General features: G+C 49.3%; 1 protein-coding gene across 9 annotated transcripts in view; it reads right to left on the bottom strand.

Moving 5' to 3' along the window:
* Positions 1–23,636: 23,636 nt before the first annotated feature.
* The window catches only part of LOC115166797 (transducin-like enhancer protein 3-B), a 64,378-nt gene continuing 61,256 nt past the window's right edge, over positions 23,637–26,758 (bottom strand). For all 9 annotated transcript variants that reach the window (XM_029720610.1, XM_029720612.1, XM_029720613.1 and 6 more), the window contains 3 exons: positions 25,956–26,106; positions 25,609–25,685; positions 23,637–25,345 (listed from right to left, as the gene is read on the bottom strand). In XM_029720610.1, coding sequence (XP_029576470.1) covers positions 25,238–25,345; positions 25,609–25,685; positions 25,956–26,106 — 336 coding nt within the window. In that variant the 3' untranslated portion in view covers positions 23,637–25,237. The remainder of the gene's footprint in view (positions 25,346–25,608; positions 25,686–25,955; positions 26,107–26,758) is intronic.

Raw genomic sequence — 26,758 nt, 5'->3', positions numbered from 1 at the left:
ATAAGTAGCAACCGAGAGCTCTATTTCCATACTATAGAAAGTTATGGCAATGGCTGATATTGAAAAGGAACCTATTCAACGACAGAAATGCAAAACACAGCAGAAAACGAATCTACCTATAGTAGAAAGCATTTCCCCCCTTAGCTAGAACCAAGTAGTTGTCCTAACCCCATAATCTGAACAGGACAGACTCCAGGCCTGTAAACCTAGCTAGGGTCTAGAGTTATAGTCTGTACAGCTAGGGTCTAGAGTTATAGTCTAAACAGCTAGGGTCTAGAGTTATAGTCTGTACAGCTAGGGTCTAGAGTTATAGTCTGTACAGCTAGGGTCTAGAGTTATAGTCTGTACAGCTAGGGTCTAGAGTTATAGTCTGTACAGCTAGGGTCTAGAGTTATAGTCTGTACATCTAGGGTCTAGAGTTATAGTCTGTACAGCTAGGGTCTAGAGTTATAGTCTGTACAGCTAGGGTCTAGAGCTATAGTCTGTACAGCTAGGGTCTAGAGCTATAGTCTGTACAGCTAGGGTCTAGAGTTATAGTCTGTACAGCTAGGGTCTAGAGTTATAGTCTGTACAGCTAGGGTCTAGAGTTATAGTCTGTACAGCTAGGGTCTAGAGTTATAGTCTGTACAGCTAGGGTCTAGAGTTATAGTCTGTACAGCTAGGGTCTAGAGTTATAGTCTGTACAGCTGGGGCCCAGAGTTTTTCCTGGTCAGGTCACATGACAGCTAACTCACTCCCTTCACTTATGGGTGACCTCTTATGAGCTGACTCCAGAGCAGTCTCACCCAGACTCAGGTCTCATTAGCATAGGGGGATTTTCCATTGTTCGATTCTGATCCTAGATCAGCCTTCGCTGCCTCCCGAGCCATCCAGCATTAGAGTTAATCCAGCCTTATTTGTCCCTGTTTCAGAGTCACAATGTTGTTTTATTAGCCTTCCTATAGTGGATCTGTACACCAGCTGGGCTTGTGTACTGGGAGCAAATGGCTCATATGGATGAGCCACAGCTTGTATCCACAGCAGCCTCCCGATCACACAAGGACAATGGAGCATATTAGCTTTTAGCTGCTAGCTGGCTCCTGTGGGGCATGTATTGAAGTTAGTCAATAGAAGAGGATTATTCCTTCTTGGTTGGAGGAGATGTAGAACACGGCCATGTATTATTGTGGCTGGATATTGGCTTTGAATAATAGATTGGATGTGAAGAAGGATGATGTCCTGGATGGAAACCCAGTGACTAGGTCAGAAACTGAAGGCTGTGGGTGATGGTTAGGGGAATAGTGGCACTAAAGGTACGTCAACTGGTTCTATATGTGCTGTATGGACATCTGAGTGTAACTGGTGACTGAAACATGCCACAGACACGAGTTCATGACGGGCGTATACACACCTTCCCTCTCGCCCACTTCCCTGGCGACAACAGATGAACAGTGAGGTAGTGAGAGGAAAGAAGTTATCCCAGTAGCACTGATGGTCCCCCTCCTCTCCTCTCTCTCTCTCTCCCTCTTCTGCCTCTCTCTCTCCCTCCCTCCCTCTTCTGCATCTCTCTCTCTCTCTCTCTCTCTCTCTCCCTCTTCTGCCTCTCTCTCTCTCCCTCTTCTGCATCTCCTCTCTCTCTCTCTCTCTCTCTCTCTCTCTCCCTCTTCTGCCTCTCTCTCTCCCTCCCTCCCTCTTCTGCATCTCTCTCTCTCTCTCTCTCTCTCTCTCTCTCTCTCTCTCTCTCTCTCCCTCTTCTGCCTCTCTCTCTCCCTCCCTCCCTCTTCTGCATCTCTCTCTCTCTCTCTCTCTCTCCCTCTTCTGCCTCTCTCTCTCTCTCTTCTGCCTCTCTCTCTCCCTCTTCTGCATCTCTCTCTCTCTCTCTCTCTCTCCTCTTCTGCCTCTCTCTCTCCCTCTTCTGCCTCTCTCTCTCTCTTCTGCCTTTCTCTCTCTCTCTTCTGCCTCTCTCTCTCTCTCTTCTGCCTCTCTCTCTCTCTTCCTCTCTCTCTTCTGCCTCTCTCTCTCTCTCTTCTGCCTCTCTCTCTCTCTTCCTCTCTCTCTTCTGCCTCTCTCTCCCTCTTCTGCCTCTCTCTCTCTCTCTCTCTCTCTTCTGCCTCTCTCTCAAGCAGTTATCCCAATAGGTTAGCATTGATGGCTCCCCTCCTCTCTCCTGCCTCTCTCCCTCTCAAGCAGTTATCCCAGTAGGTTAGCATTGATGGCTCTCTCTCTCTCTCTCTCTCCTAACAGAGGACTCTTTGTGTTTGGGTGGGGGTGGGGGACAGTGGTGGGCATAGCGCTGTCAGGCCACATACAGATGTCTCAGGACACAGGCTGTACTTTGGACATGTGTCCGGAGACATTACCCCTGATGGGCCCTCTACCCTTCAGTCCCTCTACCCCCTCAACTATCCCTCCAACCCCTCGCCTATCCCTCTACCCCCTCATCTATCCCTCCAACCCCTCGCCTATCCCTCTACCCCCTCATCTATCCCTCCAACCCCTCGCCTATCCCTCTACCCCCTCATCTATCCCTCCATCCCCTCGCCTATCCCTCTACCCCCTCATCTATCCCTCCATCCCCTCGCCTATCCCTCTACCCCCTCGCCTATCCCTCCAACCCCTCATTTATCACTCCACCCCCTCGTCCATCCCTCCCTCCACTCATCCCTCCACCCCCTCGTCCATCCCTCCCTCCCTCTACCCCCTCCTCCATCCATCCACCCTTCCCTCCACTCCTCCCTTCCTCCATCCCCTGCCTGGCGCTGTCTCCTCTCTTCACAGGGGTAATGATGTGTGAGACAGGTCGGGGGACCAGGGGGAGCGAGGCCAGATACTAGGCTTGGAACACACTGCTTTGTGTGAGACTCAATGCAAGGGAGATAGTGCCAGGAATAGACTGTGTGGGGTTTGTTAGTGTAGGCTGTGGGGGGGGGGGTTGTTAGTGTAGGCTGTGGGGGGGTTGTTAGTGTAGGCTGTGGGGGGGTTGTTAGTGTAGGCTGTGGGGGGGGGGGGGTTGTTAGTGTAGGCTGTGGGGGGGGTTGTTAGTGTAGGCTGTGGGGGGGGTTGTTAGTGTAGGCTGTGGGGGGGGTTGTTAGTGTAGGCTGTGGGGGGGTTGTTAGTGTAGGCTGTGGGGGGGGTTGTTAGTATAGTCTGTGGGGGGGTTGTTAGTGTAGGCTATGGGGGGGGTGTTAGTGTAGGCTGTGGGGGGGTTGTTAGTATAGGCTGTGGGGGGGGGTTGTTAGTGTAGGCTGTGGGGGGGTTGTTAGTGTAGACTGTGGGGGGGGTGTTAGTGTAGGCTGTGGGGGGGTTGTTAGTGTAGACTGTGGGTGGGGGGGTGTTAGTGTAGGCTGTGGGGGGTTTTTAGTATAGGCTGTGGGGGGGGGGGGTTGTTAGTGTAGGCTGTGGGGGGGTTGTTAGTGTGGGCTGTGGGGGGGGGTTGTTAGTGTGGGCTGTGGGGGGGGGTTGTTAGTGTAGGCTGTGGGGGGGTTGTTAGTGTGGGCTGTGGGGGGGTTGTTAGTGTAGACTGTGGGGGGGGTTGTTAGTATAGGCTGTGGGGGTGGTTGTTAGTGTAGACTGTGGGGGGATTGTTAGTATAGTCTGTGGGGGGGTTGTTAGTGTAGGCTGTGGGGGAGGTTGTTAGTATAGTCTGTGGGGGGGTTGTTAGTGTAGGCTGTGGGGGGGTTGTTAGTGTAGGCTGTGGGGGGGTTGTTAGTATAGGCTGTGGGGGGGTTGTTAGTGTAGGCTGTGGGGGGATTGTTAGTGTAGGCTGTGGGGGTGGTTGTTAGTGTAGGCTGTGGGGGGTTTGTTAGTGTAGGCTGGGGGGGGAGTTGTTAGTATAGTCTGTGGGGGGTTTGTTAGTGTAGGCTGTGGGGTGGTTTGTTAGTATAGGCTGTGGGGGGGTTGTTAGTGTAGGCTGTGGGGGGGTTGTTAGTATAGTCTGTGGGGGGGTTGTTAGTGTAGGCTGTGGGGGGGTTTGTTAGTATAGTCTGTGGGGGGGTTGTTAGTGTAGGCTGTGGGGGGGTTATTAGTGTGGGCTGTGGGGGGGTTGTTAGTGTAGGCTGTGGGGGGGTTCTTAGTGTAGGCTGTGGGGGGGTTGTTAGTGTAGGCTGTGGGGGGGTTGTTAGTGTAGGCTGTGGGGGGGTTGTTAGTGTAGGCTGTGGGGGGGGGTTGTTAGTGTAGGCAGTGGGGGGGGTTGTTAGTGTAGGCTGTGGGGGGATTGTTAGTGTAGGCTGTGGGGGTGGTTGTTAGTGTAGGCTGTGGGGGGGTGGTTGTTAGTATAGTCTGTGGGGGGGTTGTTAGTGTAGGCTGTGGGGGTGGTTGTTAGTGTAGGCTGTGGGGGGATTGTTAGTATAGGCTGTGGGGGGGGTTGTTAGTATAGTCTGTGGGGGGGGTTGTTAGTATAGTCTGTGGGGGGGTTGTTAGTGTAGACTGTGGGGGGGTTGTTAGTGTAGACTGTGGGGGGGGTGTTAGTGTAGGCTGTGGGGGGGTTGTTAGTGTAGACTGTGGGGGGGGGTTGTTAGTGTAGGCTGTGGGGGGGTTGTTAGTGTAGACTGTGGGGGGGGTGTTAGTGTAGGCTGTGGGGGGGTTGTTAGTGTAGACTGTGGGTGGGGGGGTGTTAGTGTAGGCTGTGGGGGGTTTTTAGTATAGGCTGTGGGGGGGGGTTGTTAGTGTAGGCTGTGGGGGGGTTGTTAGTGTGGGCTGTGGGGGGGTTGTTAGTGTGGGCTGTGGGGGGGGTTGTTAGTGTAGGCTGTGGGGGGGTTGTTAGTGTGGGCTGTGGGGGGGTTGTTAGTGTAGACTGTGGGGGGGTTGTTAGTATAGGCTGTGGGGGGTGGTTGTTAGTGTAGACTGTGGGGGGATTGTTAGTATAGTCTGTGGGGGGGTTGTTAGTGTAGGCTGTGGGGGAGGTTGTTAGTATAGTCTGTGGGGGGGTTGTTAGTGTAGGCTGTGGGGGGTTGTTAGTGTAGGCTGTGGGGGGGTTGTTAGTATAGGCTGTGGGGGGGTTGTTAGTGTAGGCTGTGGGGGGATTGTTAGTGTAGGCTGTGGGGGTGGTTGTTAGTGTAGGCTGTGGGGGGTTTGTTAGTGTAGGCTGTGGGGGGGAGTTGTTAGTATAGTCTGTGGGGGGTTTGTTAGTGTAGGCTGTGGGGTGGTTTGTTAGTATAGGCTGTGGGGGGGTTGTTAGTGTAGGCTGTGGGGGGGGTTGTTAGTATAGTCTGTGGGGAGGTTGTTAGTGTAGGCTGTGGGGGGGTTTGTTAGTATAGTCTGTGGGGGGGGTTGTTAGTGTAGGCTGTGGGGGGGTTGTTAGTGTAGGCTGTGGGGGGTTCTTAGTGTAGGCTGTGGGGGGTTGTTAGTGTAGGCTGTGGGGGGGTTGTTAGTGTAGGCTGTGGGGGGGTTGTTAGTGTAGGCTGTGGGGGGGGTTGTTAGTGTAGGCAGTGGGGGGGTTGTTAGTGTAGGCTGTGGGGGGATTGTTAGTGTAGGCTGTGGGGGTGGTTGTTAGTGTAGGCTGTGGGGGGGGGGGGTTGTTAGTATAGTCTGTGGGGGGGTTGTTAGTGTAGGCTGTGGGGTGGTTTGTTAGTATAGGCTGTGGGGGGTTGTTAGTGTAGGCTGTGGGGGGGGGGGGGTTGTTAGTGTAGGCTGTGGGGGGGTTTGTTAGTATAGTCTGTGGGGGGGGTTGTTAGTGTAGGCTGTGGGGGGGTTATTAGTGTGGGCTGTGGGGGGGTTGTTAGTGTAGGCTGTGGGGGGGTTCTTAGTGTAGGCTGTGGGGGGGTTGTTAGTGTAGGCTGTGGGGGGGTTGTTAGTGTAGGCTGTGGGGGGGTTGTTAGTGTAGGCTGTGGGGGGGGGGTTGTTAGTGTAGGCAGTGGGGGGGTTGTTAGTGTAGGCTGTGGGGGGTTGTTAGTGTAGGCTGTGGAGGGGTTGTTAGTGTAGGATGGGGGGGGGGGTGTTAATATAGGCTGTGTGTGGAGAATTGCCCACATGATCTCATTCTCGGGGTAGTTACACTGTGTGATTTCAGGGTGCAGTCAAACGGAGAGCAAGTTTGCACAGATCCACATTGATGGGACTAATTATAAACATAATTGTGTTTGTGTGTGTGTCCCTGCATGCGTGAAAGAGAGCGAGATTGAGTGTGTGTGTGTGTGTGTGTGTGTGTGTGTGATCCAAGCCTCCAGTCATGCAGAAACTATGCTGCCTGGGTTTCTGTCACTGTGACTAATGGTGAACATGCATGTGAATAATGCAGTGTGTGTATGTGTGTGTGTGTGTGTGTGTGTGTGTGTGTGTGTGTGTGTGTGTGTGTGTGTGTGTGTGTGTGTGTGTGTGTATGGCTGCACCTGTATCAATGTGTGTGCGCATGAGCGTTTGCTTACTGGTGCAAATATGCCAATGTCTTGATGTGAGCTGTCAGGTCCTATAGCCCAGAACAGATCACTGTAGAGCAAACAGCAACAGCACAACATAACACAGTATCCCTGCACACACTCACAAACGCTATCAGGCCATCTCCAGCAGAGCTGATTCTTCAGATATCACTGCAACACGGTCTCATTAGAATATGTCAAAATGGTGACGTCAAACCATTGTAGTTTTACATCACCTATGCTGACACATCATGTTAATGTCCATTTCATGATCCGATTCTAAACTCCGTTGTTATAAATTAGTAGGGGGAGTGTGTTCTGATGTAGATATACTGTATGTAGCCAAGTGGTAAAGAGCGGTGGGTAACCAAAAGTTTGCTGGTTCGAATCCCTGAGCCGTCTAGGTAAAAAAAGAAATCTGTCAATGTGCCATTGAGCAAGGTACTAATTGCTCTGGACAACAGTGTCTGCTAAAATATATCTAAGATGACATTATTCACGAGAGAGATGACATTACTTGTTGTCCATTTCATTATCTAGAACGTACCAGTCCAAAACACTGAAGTAGACTATATCAGAACACTAGAGTCGACTAACTCTGAAGTTAATTGTCAGCCAGTGGCATCAAGGCTTCTAAATTCTTGTTTTTTTCTACAGTTTCCTGGTTGCCTCTTTGCATACGCTATTGAGGTGTCCAAAATGTAGTCACGCCGATTTGCCTGTCACATTAACAGTGGCACCTCGCTTTTACCACCATGACCCTAGAAACAAATGAGCTGTTTTCACACAAAGAGATCCTTCCTCTTCGCTCCACCAGCCTCCGTTTCACCTCTCCTCCCCACTCTCTCAACCCCTCCATCCCTCCCTCTTTGTCTCTCTCTCCCCAGGATAGTTGTTATTCAACCTCTCAAGATTTGAATGATGATGTGATATAAATATCAGTTATTTACGATCAGTTCCTTTAATGTGACATGGAGTGAACAAAGCATTAGGGCTTATCATCTTTATGTAAGAGTATAATCTATATCAATATCACTATGATAAGAACATACAGAAAACAGCTAGTTACTCTTCAGAACATGGGCACGGCCAAAAAACCAACCTACAGTTTCAGAGCTACATGAACTTCTCTACTCTAGTCTTAGTCAATGTTTTGTTAGCATCCTGAGTATGACAACTCAATCAACAACGTGTCTCTGTACTTCAACACTGGAATCATAAGCATCCATATAGCACCGTAAGACCAGAGAAAAAAGACAAAAGAACAATACAGTTATTTGAGATGTGAGAGGTATGTACTTGTTAGTATCAGTCTAAAGACTGGGAGGTAGGATGGTGGTTCTAGGTTGATGTCTCGTCTGTTTACTCTTAGTAATCAGTGGCTGTGTAAGACGTGGGCGGTAGGACGGTGGTTCTAGGTGGATGTCTCGTCTGTTTACTCTTAGTAATCAGTGGCTGTGTAAGACGTGGGCGGTAGGATGGTGGTTCTAGGTTGATGTCTCGTCTGTTTACTCTTAGTAATCAGTGGCTGTGTAAGACGTGGGAGGTAGGATGGTGGTTCTAGGTGGATGTCTGGTCTGTTTACTCTTAGTAATCAGTGGCTGTGTAAGACGTGGGAGGTAGGATGGTGGTTCTAGGTTGATGTCTCGTCTGTTTACTCTTAGTAATCAGTGGCTGTGTAAGACGTGGGTGGTAGGACGGTGGTTCTAGGTGGATGTCTCGTCTGTTTACTCTTAGTAATCAGTGGTTGTGTAAGACGTGGGCGGTAGGATGGTGGTTCTAGGTGGATGTCTCGTCTGTTTACTCTTAGTAATCAGTGGCTGTGTAAGACGTGGGAGGTAGGACGGTGGTTCTAGGTGGATGTCTCGTCTGTTTACTCTTACTAATCAGTGGCTGTGTAAGACGTGGGAGGTAGGACGGTGGTTCTAGGTGGATGTCTCGTCTGTTTACTCTTAGTAATCAGTGGCTGTGTAAGACGTGGGAGGTAGGACGGTGGTACTAGGTTGATGTCTCGTCTGTTTACTCTTAGTAATCAGTGGCTGTGTAAGACGTGGGCGGTAGGACGGTGGTTCTAGGTGGATGTCTCGTCTGTTTACTCTTAGTAATCAGTGGCTGTGTAAGACGTGGGAGGTAGGATGGTGGTTCTAGGTGGATGTCTGGTCTGTTTACTCTTAGTAATCAGTGGCTGTGTAAGACGTGGGCGGTAGGATGGTGGTTCTAGGTTGATGTCTCGTCTGTTTACTCTTAGTAATCAGTGGCTGTGTAAGACGTGGGCGGTAGCAAACACAAGAGCTGGCGGTGGAAGGAGAGAAGTTGGGAATTGGCTTTCCACTCCAAGACACACACACACACACACACACACACACAACGCCATCTGCTCCTGAGCAAAGAGCACCCATCGCGGGGGCAAGTTGAACTCACAGGGGGAGTGTTCTGTTTACTGTGATGATGAGTGTGTGTGTTAAGAGAGGGGTTTCCAGCGGTGACATATCAACGATCACAAACAAAGGCCAAGCAAACACACTAAAGAGCCCATCTCCCCTGTCAACACACACACAAGCCCTCGATGCTGTTCTGATTCCTTCGAGATATTATCAGAGAAAGAGACATGGGGGGAGGGAGGGGGCAGGAGGAGACCATGGTGCTGTCTATCAAGCCACAGAGGCTTAATGTGATGTCATCAAGAGGAGTTTCAAAACAGCAGTGTGCCCCATCTGTTCCCTTCCCCCTTCTCTCTCTCTCACACACACACACACACACACACACACACACACACACACACACACACACACACACACACACACACTCATATACAAACACACACACTCATATACAAACACACACACTCATATACAAACACACACACACACTCATATACAAACACACACACACACTCACACAATTATACTGGCTGTTTTTTTTACTTTCATATAGAAATGTGACAGTTTATGCACCATATGTATTGTATGACATGTATATATAACATACAGTAAGAGATGCTTTATTAACCAAATCAGGCTCAAGGGGGTGTGGTACATGGCCAATATACCACGGCTAAGGGTGTTCTTACGCACGATGCAATGCGGAGTGTCTGGATACTGTCCTTAGCCATGCTATATTGGCCATTTACCACAAACTCCCAAGGTGCCTTATTGCTATTAGAAACTGGTTACCAACATAATTAGAATAGTAAAAACAAAGTTTTCTGGGTTTTTTTTGTCTTAATTCTTGTTTGATTCACAATAAAAAATATTTTGCATCTTCAAAGTGGTGGGTGGGCATGTTGTGTAAATCAAATGATACATACGCCCCAAAAATCAATTTTAATTCCAGGTTGTAAGGCAACAAAGTAGGAAAAATGCCAAGGGGGTGAATACTTTCGCAAGCCACTGTACGTATGCTTGTAAGCATACACACACACACATTTGACAATCTATTCGTTGAATCATTATCCAATCTACAGTGAAACCCTGTGACACTCAGAACCTTGCCAAACGCGCTACCATTACCCGCTGGTCCTAATTACCAATAAGGGCTTCCTCATTGCAGCTCAATTTGATGAAGTAGGAAAGAGAAAAGTTCATAATCATGTTAAATTAGCGCTCCTTCACATTCAATCTCAGCCCTTCTAACGTCCTTAATGACTTATTTGTACCAATTATTCGCTTTGCTGAACTCATTAAACCCCTATTCACCTCCTGAGTTAACTGATTGCTTCGACAAGTAGGCCTGCATCGAGTACCTCCTCCTATCCAGCTGCAGCGAGAACGTACAGTTACGTCAACTTTGGAGCGAGAGGATTGTTTTTTGGTTTCTTAAATGGAAGGATGAGAGACTGGAGATGTGAGATGTTTATGGTAAGATAACGATAACGTCAAAAATCCTGTTTGTTATTAACATTCTTCTGGATGTAGGCAGTCAGACGTGGTCTCTCCTCAGACATGGTCTCTCCTGGTCAGAGAGTAAATGAACGCCAGATCATTATAAGCAGTCAGTATCTGACAGATACGGCTCCTTAGTCACTGACTGATAATTATCTGACCTTCATTTTTGATGGGAATAAAATGGGTAGAATACTGGTAGTCCTGCATTTTAAATCTTCATGAAGAAAACATTTAGCAATAATATTAGATGAATGCTATATAATATGCTTCATTAGGTTTTGTCAATGAGGCACTCGGGCTAATTAAATCCATTTCAAATCCTGATTCATTTTTTTCTTCTGAAGGACATCATTATTTACTTGTTGTTGACACTGCAGCTGTCCACCATTAGCTTGCTGTGCTCAATGCTTACTTGGCTAATTGCCTGGTTTCTATGAGTGGCAGAACAGTCCTACATATAAGCACACACACACTCACATCCAGACCACACACTCACATCCAGACCACACACACACACACTCACATCCAGACCACACACACACACGCATCCAGACACACACGGACACACCGAGGTCATTGAGAGAGCTGTTGCAGGTTGTGTGTGTGTGTGTGTGTGTGTGTGTGTGTGTGTGTGTCTGTCTGTATGAGCGTTCTTCTTCCATCTGTGGCTGCTAACAAGCTGTGCCCACAGACACAGACAGTGACACACACACACACACACACACATACACTCTCTCTCGCTCTGTGGGAAAGAGACGGTGATCTCTGCCACAGGCTGTCTCCACACTGACTGTCCCAGGAAGTGAGTCATCATCTAGCTGTTCCTCTATGTGTCATTACTTGTCTTGGTGCACCGATGCATAGCTAATGTTACAACACACACTGCTTCTGCAATGAAAGTCTTCTCACAGGCACTGTAACCACTAAACCTCTGGTGACTACAACATCCCCTTTTGTAAATCTAGCTACTTACCGTAAACGATTTGTGACACTGTTGTGATGTACAGTTCAAATAAAGTGTTACAGATCAGTTGACAAATGTGGGGTCTTAAAAAAACTGTTCTAAATCTAATCAGGGACGTTTTTGACCTCCAGAGGAACGTGATAAGACTTGGTTGGGTCAGGTTAATGGATGTGGATAATAAGACTTGGTTGGATCAGGTTAATGGATGTGGACAATAAGCCTTGGTTGGATCAGGTTAATGGATGTGGACAATAAGCCTTGGTTGGATCAGGTTAATGGATGTGGACAATAAGCCTTGGTTGGATCAGGTTAATGGATGTGGATAATAAGACTTGGTTGGATCAGGTTAATGGATGTGGACAATAAGACTTGGTTGGGTCAGGTTAATGGATGTGGACAATAAGCCTTGGTTGGATCAGGTTAATGGATGTGGACAATAAGCCTTGGTTGGATCAGGTTAATGGATGTGGACAATAAGCCTTGGTTGGATCAGGTTAATGGATGTGGACAATAAGCCTTGGTTGGATCAGGTTAATGGATGTGGATAATAAGACTTGGTTGGGTCAGGTTAATGGATGTGGACAATAAGCCTTGGTTGGATCAGGTTAATGGATGTGGACAATAAGCCTTGGTTGGATCAGGTTAATGGATGTGGACAATAAGCCTTGGTTGGATCAGGTTAATGGATGTGGACAATAAGCCTTGGTTGGATCAGGTTAATGGATGTGGACAATAAGCCTTGGTTGGATCAGGTTAATGGATGTGGACAATAAGCCTTGGTTGGATCAGGTTAATGGATGTGGATAATAAGCCTTGGTTGGATCAGGTTAATGGATGTGGATAATAAGCCTTGGTTGGATCAGGTTAATGGATGTGGATAATAAGCCTTGGTTGGATCAGGTTAATGGATGTGGACAATAAGCCTTGGTTGGATCAGGTTAATAGATGTGGATAATAAGCCTTGGTTGGATCAGGTTAATAGATGTGGATAATAAGCCTTGGTTGGATCAGGTTAATAGATGTGGATAATAAGACTTGGTTGGATCAGGTTAATGGATGTGGACAATAAGCCTTGGTTGGATCAGGTTAATAGATGTGGATAATAAGCCTTGGTTGGATCAGGTTAATGGATGTGGATAATAAGCCTTGGTTGGATCAGGTTAATAGATGTGGATAATAAGCCTTGGTTGGATCAGGTTAATAGATGTGGATAATAAGCCTTGGTTGGATCAGGTTAATAGATGTGGACAATAAGCCTTGGTTGGATCAGGTTAATAGATGTGGATAATAAGCCTTGGTTGGATCAGGTTAATAGATGTGGATAATAAGACTTGGTTGGATCAGGTTAATAGATGTGGATAATAAGACTTGGTTGGGTCAGGTTAATGGATGTGGATAATAAGCCTTGGTTGGATCAGGTTAATAGATGTGGATAATAAGCCTTGGTTGGATCAGGTTAATGGATGTGGACAATAAGCCTTGGTTGGATCAGGTTAATGGATGTGGACAATAAGCCTTGGTTGGATCAGGTTAATAGATGTGGATAATAAGCCGGCCTCAGTGATCCTGATACACTGGTGATGATATGTCAGATCAGATAAACCAACCCATGTCAGTTCTCCTCCCATTAAAAAATCACTCAGATATGGGTTGGTGTGTTCACACACACACACACACCACACACACACACACACACACACACACACACACACACACACACACACACACACACACACACACACACACGCACAAACACACACATGCACAAACACACACCTCTGCTCTGACTAAGGAAAGCAGTGTTTGCAGTCCTGTGAACTTCTATGACACCAGTATGGGATGACTATGCAGCTAAATCACTTAGTGGAATCCCAACACAGAACCAGTCCTATGTTGTGAAATGACTTACATCGTCCCCCGTCCCCCCCAACACACACACACCATCCTCAGCATTCCATGGATAAGAAGTAAGGGTGCCTCACTATTGGGTGAAGCTCACCACAGAAAAAGTCCAGACCCTCAAAGAACCTTCTATCCCTCCTACCTCCCTCTCTCTTCAATGCCCACTCCCATCAACCCTCAACGCTCCACAGCACCCTGTATTCCCCCACTCCCATCAACGCCCCACAGCACCCTGTATTCCCCCACTCCCATCAACGCCCCACAGCCCCCTGTATTCCCCCACTCCCATCAACCCTCAACGCCCCACAGCACCCTGTATTCCCCCACTCCATCAACGCCCCACAGCACCCTGTATTCCCCCACTCCCATCAACGCCCCACAGCACCCTGTATTCCCTCACTCCCCTCAACGCCCCACAGCACCCTGTATTCCCTCACTCCCATCAACGCCCCACAGCACCCTGTATTCCCCCACTCCCATCAACGCCCACAGCACCCTGTATTCCCCCCACTCCCATCAACGCCCCACAGCACCCTGTATTCCCCCACTCCCATCAACCCCCCCAGCACCCTGTATTCCCCCACTCCCATCAACGCCCCACAGCACCCTGTATTCCCCCACTCCCATCAACGCCCCACAGCACCCTGTATTCCCCCACTCCCATCAACGCCCCACAGCACCCTGTATTCCCCCACTCCCATCAACGCCCCACAGCACCCTGTATTCCCTCACTCCCATCAACGCCCCACAGCCCCCTGTATTCCCCCACTCCCATCAACGCCCCACAGCACCCTGTATTCCCCCACTCCCATCAACGCCCCACAGCACCCTGTATTCCCCCACTCCCATCAACGCCCCACAGCACCCTGTATTCCCCCACTCCCATCAACGCCCCACAGCACCCTGTATTCCCCCACTCCCATCAACGCCCCACAGCACCCTGTATTCCCCCACTCCCATCAACGCCCCACAGCCCCCTGTATTCCCTCACTCCCATCAACGCCCCACAGCACCCTGTATTCCCCCACTCCCATCAACGCCCCACAGCACCCTGTATTCCCCCACTCGAAATCAGTTAAGCAGGGTCGCATTGGCAGTCAGGTGGTATTAGTGCTAGCTGGCAGGCTATGCTGTGAACCCCCCTCCCTCATCTCCTTCTCCATGCTTTGTGATGACAGTGTTTGATCAGGGTAACAATGTCTTCACTGTGGAGGAGAGAGAGACTGGTCTGGACCGGCTGGGCCTAGAAGCAGGCAGGGAAACTCTAATCCATAACACTGCATTCCTACTGCCCCAATCGCCTTACACAAGGACCACCCAGGACACACTATGTTCTCTCTCTCTTTCTCTATTTTCACTGCCCCTCTCCGTCTGTCTGTCTGTCTGTGTCGGTGTGTGTGTGTGAGTGAGCTCATTGGTCATCAGAGAGAGAGCGGTGAGAGAGGGAATGTGAGAGCATGAGAGAGAGAAAAGATGGCGAGGGAACGAGAGACTGACTCACCATTTCATCACCCTTCCTCTCCACTCTTCTCTCCCAGCCTCTTCCAGTCCCCCTCTCTAATTTGGGACCCAGCTCTGAAGTGGCCACTTGTGTCCGTGTGTCCGATGGCCCTGTGATGAAAGCACTCTAGTCAAGGGTCAGAGCTAGAGGAAGCTATCAGAACCTCCCCGGCCACTCTCACACAGATGACCTCTCAGAACCCACTGTGGCCGTGCCACTCTCACACAGATGACCTCTCATAACCCACCGTGGCCGTGCTGAAGGAGAACAGATGACCTCTCAGAACCCACCGTGGCCGTGCCACTCTCACACAGATGACCTCTCAGAACCCACTGTGGCCGTGCCACTCTCACACAGATGACCTCTCAGAACCCACCGTGGCCGTGCCACTCTCACACAGATGACCTCTCAGAACCCACTGTGGCCGTGCCACTCTCACACAGATGACCTCTCAGAACCCACTGTGGCCGTGCCACTCTCACACAGATGACCTCTCAGAACCCACCGTGGCCGTGCTGAAGGAGAACAGATGACCTCTCAGAACCCACCGTGGCCGTGCTGAAGGAGAACAGATGACCTCTCAGAACCCACCGTGCCCGTGCTGAAGGAGAACAGATGACCTCTCAGAACCCACCGTGGCCGTGCTGAAGGAGAACAGATGACCTCTCAGAACCCACCGTGGCCGTGCTGAAGGAGAACAGATGACCTCTCAGAACCCACCGTGGCCGTGCTGAAGGAGAACAGATGACCTCTCAGAACCCACCGTGGCCGTGCTGAAGGAGAACAGCCCTCCGCTGTCTTCCTTTAATCTGCAGCTATTCTCCCAGACTACTGTATTACTAAAGTGAGGAAGACAGGGCCTTTCTCTCTCTCACACACACGCACACACACACACACACACACAAACGCATGCACGTACATGCATGAAAGCACATACAAAGAAATAAACGTACGCAAGCATACACACACTGAACTCAGCAACACAGCCTGGGTACTCAAGAGCTGCCTACTTCAGCGGTACAAAGGGGAAAGAGAGAGAGAGAGAGTTTGAGAGGGATAGTATTGCTAAGGAGTGAGTGGGAGTGTGTGTGTGTTTCAAGTACAGTGAAATGCCTTTCTTGCAAATTCAGAACCCAACAACCAATGAATGTATAAAAAATGAATAAGAAGAATAAGAAATATAATATTAAGTAAGCGTACTGTTTACAGGAAAGATTTAAAAAGTCAGTTCCAATACCGTATTTACATGTGTAGGGATACTGGAGATGGAGGTAGATATGTACAGGGGAAAGGTGTGTATATATATATATATAAGAGATAGAGAGAGAGCGTGTGTGTGCATGAGAGAGAGAGAGAGCGAGAGTGTGCAGGAGAGAAAGAAAAAGAGAGAGTGATGTTGCTGAAAGCATGGCACTCTCCCTTTCATTAACTCTCAGCCAGTGGTAATGTATAGTGAGGAGACAGTAGAATCATCTCTCAGCCAGTGGTAATGTATAGTGAGGAGACAGTAGAATCATCTCCTCTCAGCCAGTGGTAATGTATAGTGAGGAGACAGTAGAATCATCTCCTCTCAGCCAGTGGTAATGTATAGTGAGGAGACAGTAGAATCATCTCTCAGCCAGTGGTAATGTATAGTGAGGAGACAGTAGAATCATCTCCTCTCAGCCAGTGGTAATGTGTAGTGAGGAGACAGTAGAGTCAGGAAGCTCTCAGCTCATAGGGAGAAGAAACCTGCATGCGCTCCTCTCTAGAAACAGAAGACAGAGGAGATGGAAGAGAAGAAACCTGCATGCGCTCCTCTCTAGAAACAGAAGACAGAAGAGATGGAAGAGAAGAAACAGAACCCTGATCTCTCTCTCCTCCCTTCCCCATCTATCCTCCAACACATAAGCACCAAGAGGCTCTTCAAACAGCAACGTCTGACGTCAGTCTCATCTACAGAACCCAAGGAAGATGAAAGCATTTAGCATTTAGGCTTTTTAAAACGCTACAAATAAACTGAGTTTCAGTTGAAAGGTCTGTCTATTCACCTGGGATCAGACAGTATGAAGAAAAACCAACCCAATGTTAATGGTCACCTCAGAAAATGACAAGTATCATTTCCTGTTTGAAGGTGAAATGGGAATCAGACATTCTGCAGTGAGTTTGCAGCTCTCCCCGTGATATTCTAACAATGGGAACCAGTTGCTGAAGACAAGAGTGTCACTTTACCCCCAAAATTACTAATTCCTCAAATTTTCAGGATATCAAGGATATGAGGTAACTGCGAGTTCCAGTACAAAACTCAAGTTAAGCAATTGCATTAAGTGCAATACAATGGGATTTTCTAGGACCACTGCGAACACGCTCCAACTGCAGCTCAGACAGAGGTGTAGCGGCAACACATGAAGCAATGGGAAAAGCCCAATCATTCCTAAAGAGGTGAGACTGGCTCATTTGCTTCAGTTTCCTTCTACGGCTCCCCAGTGAGTCATCAGAGCTCAATGCAGCCTGGAACTCTTATCTCCACACATACTGCTCACTTAATGCTGCATTCAGTGGAGACAAAGAGCAGCAGCACGAGTTTTAGAGTGTCACCAATGACGCAAAGTAAAGGTCATGTTGTGCCTACTATGACCCGGTCACTGTCCCACCTATGACCCGGTCACTGTCCCACCTATGACCCGGTCACTGTCCCACCTATGACCCGGTCCCTGTCCCACCTATGACCCGGTCCCTGTCCCACCTATGACCCGGTCACTGTCCCACCTATGACCCGGTCACTGTCCCACCTATGACCCGGTCACTCTCCCACCTATGACCCGGTCCCTGTCCCACCTATGACCCGGTCACTGTCCCTCCTATGACCCGGTCACTGTCCCACCTATGACCCGGTCACTGTCCCACCTATGACCCGGTCCCTGTCCCACCTATGACCCGGTCACTATCCCACCTATGACCCGGTCACTGTCCCACCTATGACCCGGTCACTGTCCCACCTATGACCCGGTCACTGTCCCACCTATGACCCGGTCACTGTCCCTCCTATGACCCGGTCCCTGTCCCACCTATGACCCGGTCCCTGTCCCACCTATGACCCGGCCACTGTCCCTCCTATGACCCGGTCACTGTCCCTCCTATGACCCGGTCACTGTCCCACCTATGACCCGGTCACTGTCCCTCCTATGACCCGGTCACTGTCCCTCCTATGACCCGGTCACTGTCCCTCCTATGACCCGGTCCCTGTCCCACCTATGACCCGGTCCCTGTCCCACCTATGACCCGGTCACTGTCCCACCTATGACCCGGTCACTGTCCCACCTATGACCCGGTCACTGTCCCACCTATGACCCGGTCACTGTCCCACCTATGACCCGGTCACTGTCCCACCTATGACCCAGTCACTGTCCCACCTATGACCCGGTCACTGTCCCACCTATGACCCGGTCCCTGTCCCACCTATGACCCGGTCACTATCCCACCTATGACCCGGTCACTGTCCCACCTATGACCCGGTCACTATCCCACCTATGACCCGGTCACTGTCCCTCCTATGACCCGGTCCCTGTCCCACCTATGACCCGGTCACTATCCCACCTATGACCCGGTCACTGTCCATCCTATGACCCGGTCACTATCCCACCTATGACCCGGTCACTGTCCCACCTATGACCCGGTCACTGTCCCACCTATGACCCGGTCACTGTCCCACCTATGACCCGGTCACAGCCAGAACCCCCCCACACACACACACACCAGTATCACGACCTGACAGCCAGAACCCCCCCCACACACACACCAGTATCACAACCTGACAGCCAGAACTCCCCCCCACACACACACCAGTATCACGACCTGACAGCTAGAACCCCCCCCCCACACACACACACCAGTATCACAACCTGACAGCCAGAACCCCCCACACACACACACACCAGTATCACGACCTGACAGCCAGAACCCCCCCCCCCACCCCCCCACACACACAAACACCAGTATCACGACCTGACAGCCAGACCCCCCCCCCCCCCCCACACACACACCAGTATCACGACCTGACAGCCAGAACCCCCCCCACACACACACCAGTATCACGACCTGACAGCCAGAACCCCCCCCACACACACACACCAGTATCACAACCTGACAACCAGAACCCCCCCCCCCACACACACACACACCAGTATCACAACCTGACAGCCAGAACCCCCCCCCACACACACACCAGTATCACAACCTGACAGCTAGAACCCCCCCACACACACACCAGTATCACGACCTGACAGCTAGAACCCCACACACACACACCAGTATCACAACCTGACAGCCAGAACCCCCCCCCCCCCCCCACACACACACCAGTATCACAACCTGACAACCAGAACCCCCCCACACACACACACACCAGTATCACAACCTGACAGCCAGAACCCCCCCACACACACACACACCAGTATCACGACCGGACAGCTAGAACCCCCCCCCCCCACACACAGACACCAGTATCACAACCTGACAGCTAGAACCCCCCCCACACACACACCAGTATCACGACCTGACAGCTAGAACCCCCCCCACACACACACCAGTATCACGACCTGACAGCCAGAACCCCCCCCCCACACACACACACCAGTATCACGACCTGACAGCCAGAACCCCCCCCCCCCCCACCAGTATCACGGCATGACAGCCAGAACCCCCCCCCACCAGTATCACGACCTGACAGCCAGAACCCCCCCCCCACACACACCAGTATCACGACCTGACAGCTAGAACCCCCCCCCACACACCAGTATCACAACCTGACAGCCAGAACACCCCCCACACACACACACACACACCAGTATCACAACCTGACAGCTAGAACCCCCCCCCCACACACACTCCAGTATCACAACCTGACAGCCAGAACCCCCCCCACACACACACCAGTATCACAACCTGACAGACAGAACCCCCCCCACACACACACACCAGTATCACAACCTGACAGCTAGAACCCCCCCCCCCCACACACACACCAGTATCACAACCTGATAGCTAGAACCCCCCCCCCCTACACACACACACCAGTATCACAACCTGACAGCTAGAACCCCCCCCCCCCACACACACACACCAGTATCACAACCTGACAGCTAGAACCCCCCCACACACACACCAGTATCACGACCTGACAGCTAGAACCCCCCCCCCCCCACACACACACCAGTATCACGACCTGACAGCCAGAACCCCCCCCCACACACACACACACCAGTATCACGACCTGACAGCCAGAACCCCCCCCCCCCCCACACACACACCAGTATCACGACCTGACAGCCAGAACCCCCCCCCACACACACACACCAGTATCACGACCTGACAGCCAGAACCCCCCCACACACACACCAGTATCACGACCTGACAGCCAGAACCCCCCCACACACCAGTATCACGACCTGACAGCCAGAACCCCCCCACACACCAGTATCACGACCTGACAGCCAGAACCCCCCCACACACCAGTATCACGACCTGACAGCCAGAACCCCCCCACACACCAGTATCACGACCTGACAGCCAGAACCCCCCCACACACCAGTATCACGACCTGACAGCCAGAACCCCCCCACACACCAGTATCACGACCTGACAGCCAGAACCCCCCCCACACACCAGTATCACGACCTGACAGCCAGAACCCCCCCACACACCAGTATCACGACCTGACAGCCAGAACCCCTGCTCAAGTGCAAATTAGTACTGTGGCCACTTGTGGTGGAAGCAGAGAAAGAGGGGAACCATTGACACTCTAGAGCGAGGAAGGAGAGAAAGAGAGGAAGAGGGAGAGAAAGACAAGAGGAAGTGAAAGAGAGAGATCAGTGAGATGGCAGATTGATCAGCAGTTTAGCTGGTTTCCTATTCAGGACAGGAGAGAGAGAGAGAGGGGGGCTTTAGGACCCAATAACTACATGTTGTTTCCTATCCAGGACAGGAGAGAGAGAGGGGCTTTAGGACCCAATAACTACATGTTGTTTCCTATCCAGGACAGGAGAGAGAGAGAGAGGCTTTAGGACCCAATAACTACATGTTGTTTCCTATCCAGGACAGGAGAGAGAGAGAGAGCCTTTAGGACCCAATAACTACATGTTGTTTCCTATCCAGGACAGGAGAGAGAGAGAGAGAGCCTTTAGGACCCAATAACTACATGTTGTTTCCTATCCAGGAGAGAGAGAGAGAGAGAGCCTTTAGGACCCAATGACTACATGTTGTTTCCTATCCAGGACAGGAGAGAGAGAGGCTTTAGGACCCAATAACTACATGTTGTTTCCTATCCAGGACAGGAGAGAGAGCCTTTAGGACCCAATAACTACATGTTGTTTCCTATCCAGGACAGGAGAGAGAGAGGCTTTAGGACCCAATAACTACATGTTGTTTCCTATCCAGGACAGGAGAGAGAGGCTTTAGGACCCAATAACTACATGTTGTTTCCTATCCAGGACAGAAGAGAGAGGCTTTAGGACCCAATAAATACATGTTGTTTCCTATTCAGGACAGGAGAGACAGAGAGAGAGGCTTTAGGACCCAATAACTACATGTTGTTTCCTATCCAGGACAGGAGAGAGAGAGAGAGAGGCTTTAGGACCCAATAACTACATGTTGATTCCTATCCAGGACAGAAGAGAGAGGCTTTAGGACCCAATAACTACATGTTGTTTCCTATCCAGGACAGGAAAGAGAGAGGCTTTAGGACCCAATAACTACATGTTGTTTCCTATTCAGGACAGGAGAGAGAGAGAGAGCCTTTAGGACCCAATAAATACATGTTGTTTCCTATCCAGGAGAGAGAGAGAGAGAGAGCCTTTAGGACCCAATAACTACATGTTGTTTCCTATCCAGGACAGGAGAGAGAGAGGCTTTAGGACCCAATAACTACATGTTGTTTCCTATCCAGGACATGAGAGAGAGAGAGAGCCTTTAGGACCCAATAACTACATGTTGTTTCCTATCCAGGACAGGAGAGAGAGGCTTTAGGACCCAATAACTACATGTTGTTTCCTATCCAGGACAGGAAAGAGAGGCTTTAGGACCCAATAACTACATGTTGTTTCCTATTCAGGACAGGAGAGAGAGAGAGAGCCTTTAGGACCCAATAAATACATGTTGTTTCCTATCCAGGAGAGAGAGAGAGAGAGAGCCTTTAGGACCCAATAACTACATGTTGTTTCCTATCCAGGAGAGAGAGAGAGAGAGAGAGAGCCTTTAGGACCCAATAACTACATGTTGTTTCCTATCCAGGACAGGAGAGAGAGAGGCTTTAGGACCCAATAACTACATGTTGTTTCCTATCCAGGACAGGAGAGAGAGAGAGAGCCTTTAGGACCCAATAACTACATGTTGTTTCCTATCCAGGACAGGAGAGAGAGAGGCTTTAGGACCCAATAACTACATGTTGTTTCCTATCCAGGACAGGAGAGAGGGGCTTTAGGACCCAATAAATACATGTTGTTTCCTATCCAGGACAGGAGAGAGAGAGAGAGGCTTTAGGACCCAATAACTACATGTTGTTTCCTATCCAGGAGAGAGAGAGGGGCTTTAGGACCCAATAACTACATGTTGTTTCCTATCCAGGACAAGAGAGAGGGGCTTTAGGACCCAATAAATACATGTTGTTTCCTATCCAGGACAGGAGAGAGAGGCTTTAGGACCCAATAACTACATGTTGTTTCCTATCCAGGACAGGAGAGAGAGGCTTTAGGACCCAATAACTACATGTTGTTTCCTATCCAGGACAGGAGAGAGAGAGAGAGGCTTTAGGACCCAATAACTACATGTTGTTTCCTATCCAGGACAGGAGAGAGAGAGGCTTTAGGACCCAATAACTACATGTTGTTTCCTATCCAGGACAGGAGAGAGAGGGGCTTTAGGACCCAATAACTACATGTTGTTTCCTATCCAGGACAAGAGAGAGAGAGGCTTTAGGACCCAATAACTACATGTTGTTTCCTATCCAGGACAGGAGAGAGAGGGGCTTTAGGACCCAATAACTACATGTTGTTTCCTATCCAGGACAGGAGAGAGGCTTTAGGACCCAATAACTACATGTTGTTTCCTATCCAGGACAGGAGAGAGAGAGGCTTTAGGACCCAATAACTACATGTTGTTTCCTATCTAGGACAGGAGAGAGAGGCTTTAGGACCCAATAGCTACATGTTGTTTCCTATCCAGGACAGGAGAGAGAGGCTTTAGGACCCAATAACTACATGTTGTTTCCTATCCAGGACAGGAGAGAGAGGTTTTAGGACCCAATAACTACATGATTTAAGAACATAACGTATCCATACGCCACTGCAGCTGATCAGGTGTGGATAGTCCTGTAGTTTCGTCTTCGCTCTCTTTCAAGAAATTCACAGGAAACCATTAACAACTGGAGGGTCTCAACTAACAGACAATGAAGTGAAAACGTTGGCTTGCCACACTGCCATCTTGAGTAGACTACAGTTTCATCCTCACCGCCGTTTGCACAGACACCATAATCCAGTAGTAAGTCTGTGGCAGCCACTGTGACTGTGACTGTGTGTGTGTGTCGTGCCTGTGGTTTCAGCGAGGCGCTGAGGCAGCAGTGTGTGACACTCTCTAAGTCACACGGGTGGTTTGGCAACACACCCAGATCCTCAGCAATGTGTCTCCTCTCCCAGCATTAGTCTTTTTAACAGCCTGCGACCACAACGCCACGCCTGGACAGCAGTCTACTGATTCCTCCACTGCTATTCAACAGGCTCACACACACCTCATATACAGCCTCCAGTTAACTAGAAGGAATCACCAGGTATATGTCTGAGGTTAGGAATTCATTATGAAACAGTTAAAGTGTTTAAGTACCACATCAAGTGTGGGGTATAAGTGGCAGACTCCAGGGGTTTAGACACTCCACTCAAATGTATCTACTTTCAAACCTTTTAAGAGGAAGTTAATGTCAGGGCAGACAGACACCCACGGCTCTCGTAGAAGTACTCAAACGCTCTTCGATACAACGACTGTGCGCTTCCTCAACAATACTTTGCATTGAAATGAACTAGGAAGTCTTTCTACAAAAAAAACACAGTTTATTGAATTATCATCAGCTGTACATTGTGTTCAGTGCTGACACAGTTTTGCTACATACTTTGGTTGTGAATTTCACCCCACACATTTCACCCCTCGTTATGACTGAAGGAAAGGCAGGTATTGGGGCGCAGTGGAGAATTTGAGTGTTCACCCCAATAGCTGAACGGTGAAAGAAGAAATTCCACTTAGACACAGAGCATCTTACCATCAGCGCCATTTGGGGACAAAACAGATCAGTGTCTAGGGGCAACTTCATCCTACTCGGTACTGAACATTATGTAGATCCTGGTCACAACGCTAACTTCTGTTTTACATTATGAAAGATCCTAATAGCCATCCCTAGCACTTAACAGGCACTGTATATCATTTGAGTGGAATCCAATAGTTTGGTTGACTTCCATCCAAGTCTGGTTAGTCCAAGATGATGTACTGATAAATGAGGATAGAGGATCAAATCAATGGATTCCATAGAAGCATGTTCTCCTTAACCCCCAGTCTAGATGACCCTGTGGGTTGTTCTACATCGGCAAGATTCAGGTCCAGACTCAATGTTCAGATTGTGTCAGGCTAGCCAAAGCATGGTTTGTCACCCCGTATTAGTAATAATCCAGTAGAATTGAAGTCCATCGTTAGAATAAACAACAACCAGACCACCCAAAAAATAATCCAAGACGTAAAAGAGACGGGTCAAAAAGAGCACAGAGAAAGTAGTACAGTTAGTTTCTTTAATATCGTTTTAATTTACATTGTTCTCCTCCTCTCACTGATCCCCCAGTCTCCTCTGATAGGCCGGTCCAAGCGGGGGTCCTGTGGTATTCCACCGATTTCCGTGGCTCTGCCTGAGCCGGCAGGCTCCACTTCCCAGACATTTTCGTAGATCCAAAAAAAGGGCACCATCCCAAAACTCACATTTGAATCTCCACAAAGGGTTCTGGTTGACCATTTCGTTTTTGGAGAGACATTTCCATTTGATTTGGAAAAAGGTCAGCCTGGAGAACGCACTTCAACACCCCCAAAACAAAAAATAAATCCTTAAAAAAAAAGAATGCTTATTCTACTTTCTGTTCTCCCTTGAATATCAAGCAGAAGGGAGAGGCCGAAAGCAAAAACGTCACAAGTACACCAGGACATGAAAATAGATATATATATTTATAATATATATAGAAAATGTCTTTATTACTCCATTATGTACAATTTTCACAAGACGTCCAGGGAGCAACTGTTTTAAAGACAAAGCGCCGCTTCATCCAGTCACATTACAGAAACATTCATCACGTTAAAAAATAAACCTCCAAAAAAACAAGCCCAGGAACAGATTCAAAAACAGCAAGACAATTTACATCTTCAGTGCCCATAGGGTTACAGTCTGCACCGATAGCCAATCATAGCCAGGTCAACTGCCAATCGCAGTTCATAGTGCCTTCTGAGCACCAATCCGGGAGTGGTATCGGCCGACATTGTCTGTAGTCCAATCCCTGGTGGTCTTTGAGGTTAGGGGGTGTGGTGAGTGACGTAAGAGGAGAAGGAGGGGCTAGCAGCTCCCCTCGTCAGGCCAGTAGGACGGGTCAAACTGGTGTTTCTAGTAGATCACCTCGTACACTGTGGCCTTCTTGTCTCCGGAGCCCGTCACAATGTACTTGTCGTCTGCAGAGATGTCGCAGCTCAGGACGGAAGAGGACTCCTTTGACTGTTGAAGGGTAAAAAAACATGTTAGCGATCCTATTCAGAGCATGTCATTTGTTTGCCTGAACTAACCTTGTCCAAAGTGACCAGCTGGTTTGGTTGGTCTGAAAGACAATTCTCTGAACAATAGTGTTTCCTTCTGATTTACAGATTACAGTTGACAGTGGTAGCTGGGGTTTCCATGCTGTTGGTCATGTCACAGGACTGTGAGCATCTATGTATGTGTCAGAGTGTGTATATTGATGTGTGTGTTATTGATTGGTGTACCTGGAATATGCTGGCACCGTATGGAGTCCTCCAAGCATTCAAGAGGTTGTCCTTCCCCGTGCTCACAAACCATTTACCTTTAAACACAGGACATGATACATGAGCTCAGAGTCCAGGTTGTCCTTACCAAGCAGGACAGGGCTGCACCAAAATGCAAGTCCACGTGGTTTAAGATTTAGTAGCTAACCCAAAACAACTGATGTGGGGCAGTTGGTATTACTTATTGGTACAGTAGAAATGCCAACTAAACAATGTGCATCAATTCCTTGAGAAAAAAAGGTTTCTACACATGAACTACATAAATCCAGGTTATAAATGACTTGTTGCAGCCTGGACATGTTTCTTACCACAGTAGGCGAACTTAAGCGAGAGGACACAGCTCTCATGCAGGTGGAGCTGGTACTTGTCAGGCTTGGTGTGATGGAGAACCTCCACATTGCTGCTCTCCATGCCCACTGCCAGCCACTCCCCTGTGGGGCAGTAGCCTAGAGAGAAGATCTGGGAGGAGACGGGAGGTGGGGGTGAACCAGAGAAAGAGAGAGAGAGAGAGAGAGAGAGAGAGAGTGTGTGTCAGGGATGCAACGGTACACAGTATGTTGTTGAACTGGTCGGTACACCCCCTACGGTTCAATACGCACACGTGAACCGCGGAATTACGATACGCCTGTAATTTTCCTAGAATTTCCTAAACGTGCTTATTGCGCTGCAGACTACAGGCACGTTGTACATTCAGATCCACAGAACCAGACACGCAGCTTGTGGCCGTAAAGGGGCTCCTGATGGCTGACAAACTTTACTCAACAGCAATGTCTCAAAATGTGGCAACTGCAGTGACAGCAACCCCCTCCCCCTTAAACAACCAATGGACGATTTGCAATGACATCTCAGTAGGAAACCTCCCTAAAGGGGCCCCATGAAGAGAGGGGAAACTAAAAACAAATATTCTCTCAGCTCCAACGTGACAATGGCGAGCGCTAGTGAGACAGAGAGAAGCAAATTTGAAGAGGCACCGCCGTCTTTCAAATCCGCTATGTGGGAACATTCTGGATTCAGCGTTCAGTACGATGACGAGGGTAAGAAGACAGTAAACAAGCATTGCTTTGCCACTGTCGGCTACTGGAGTGGAAACACTAACAGGATGTGTCATTTA

This window comes from Salmo trutta, chromosome 29 (assembly GCF_901001165.1).
Source record: "Salmo trutta chromosome 29, fSalTru1.1, whole genome shotgun sequence".
Lineage (NCBI taxonomy): Eukaryota > Metazoa > Chordata > Actinopteri > Salmoniformes > Salmonidae > Salmo > Salmo trutta.
The sequence above is the reverse complement of the archived record's forward strand: the minus strand, read 5'-3'. Positions and strand labels throughout refer to the sequence as shown.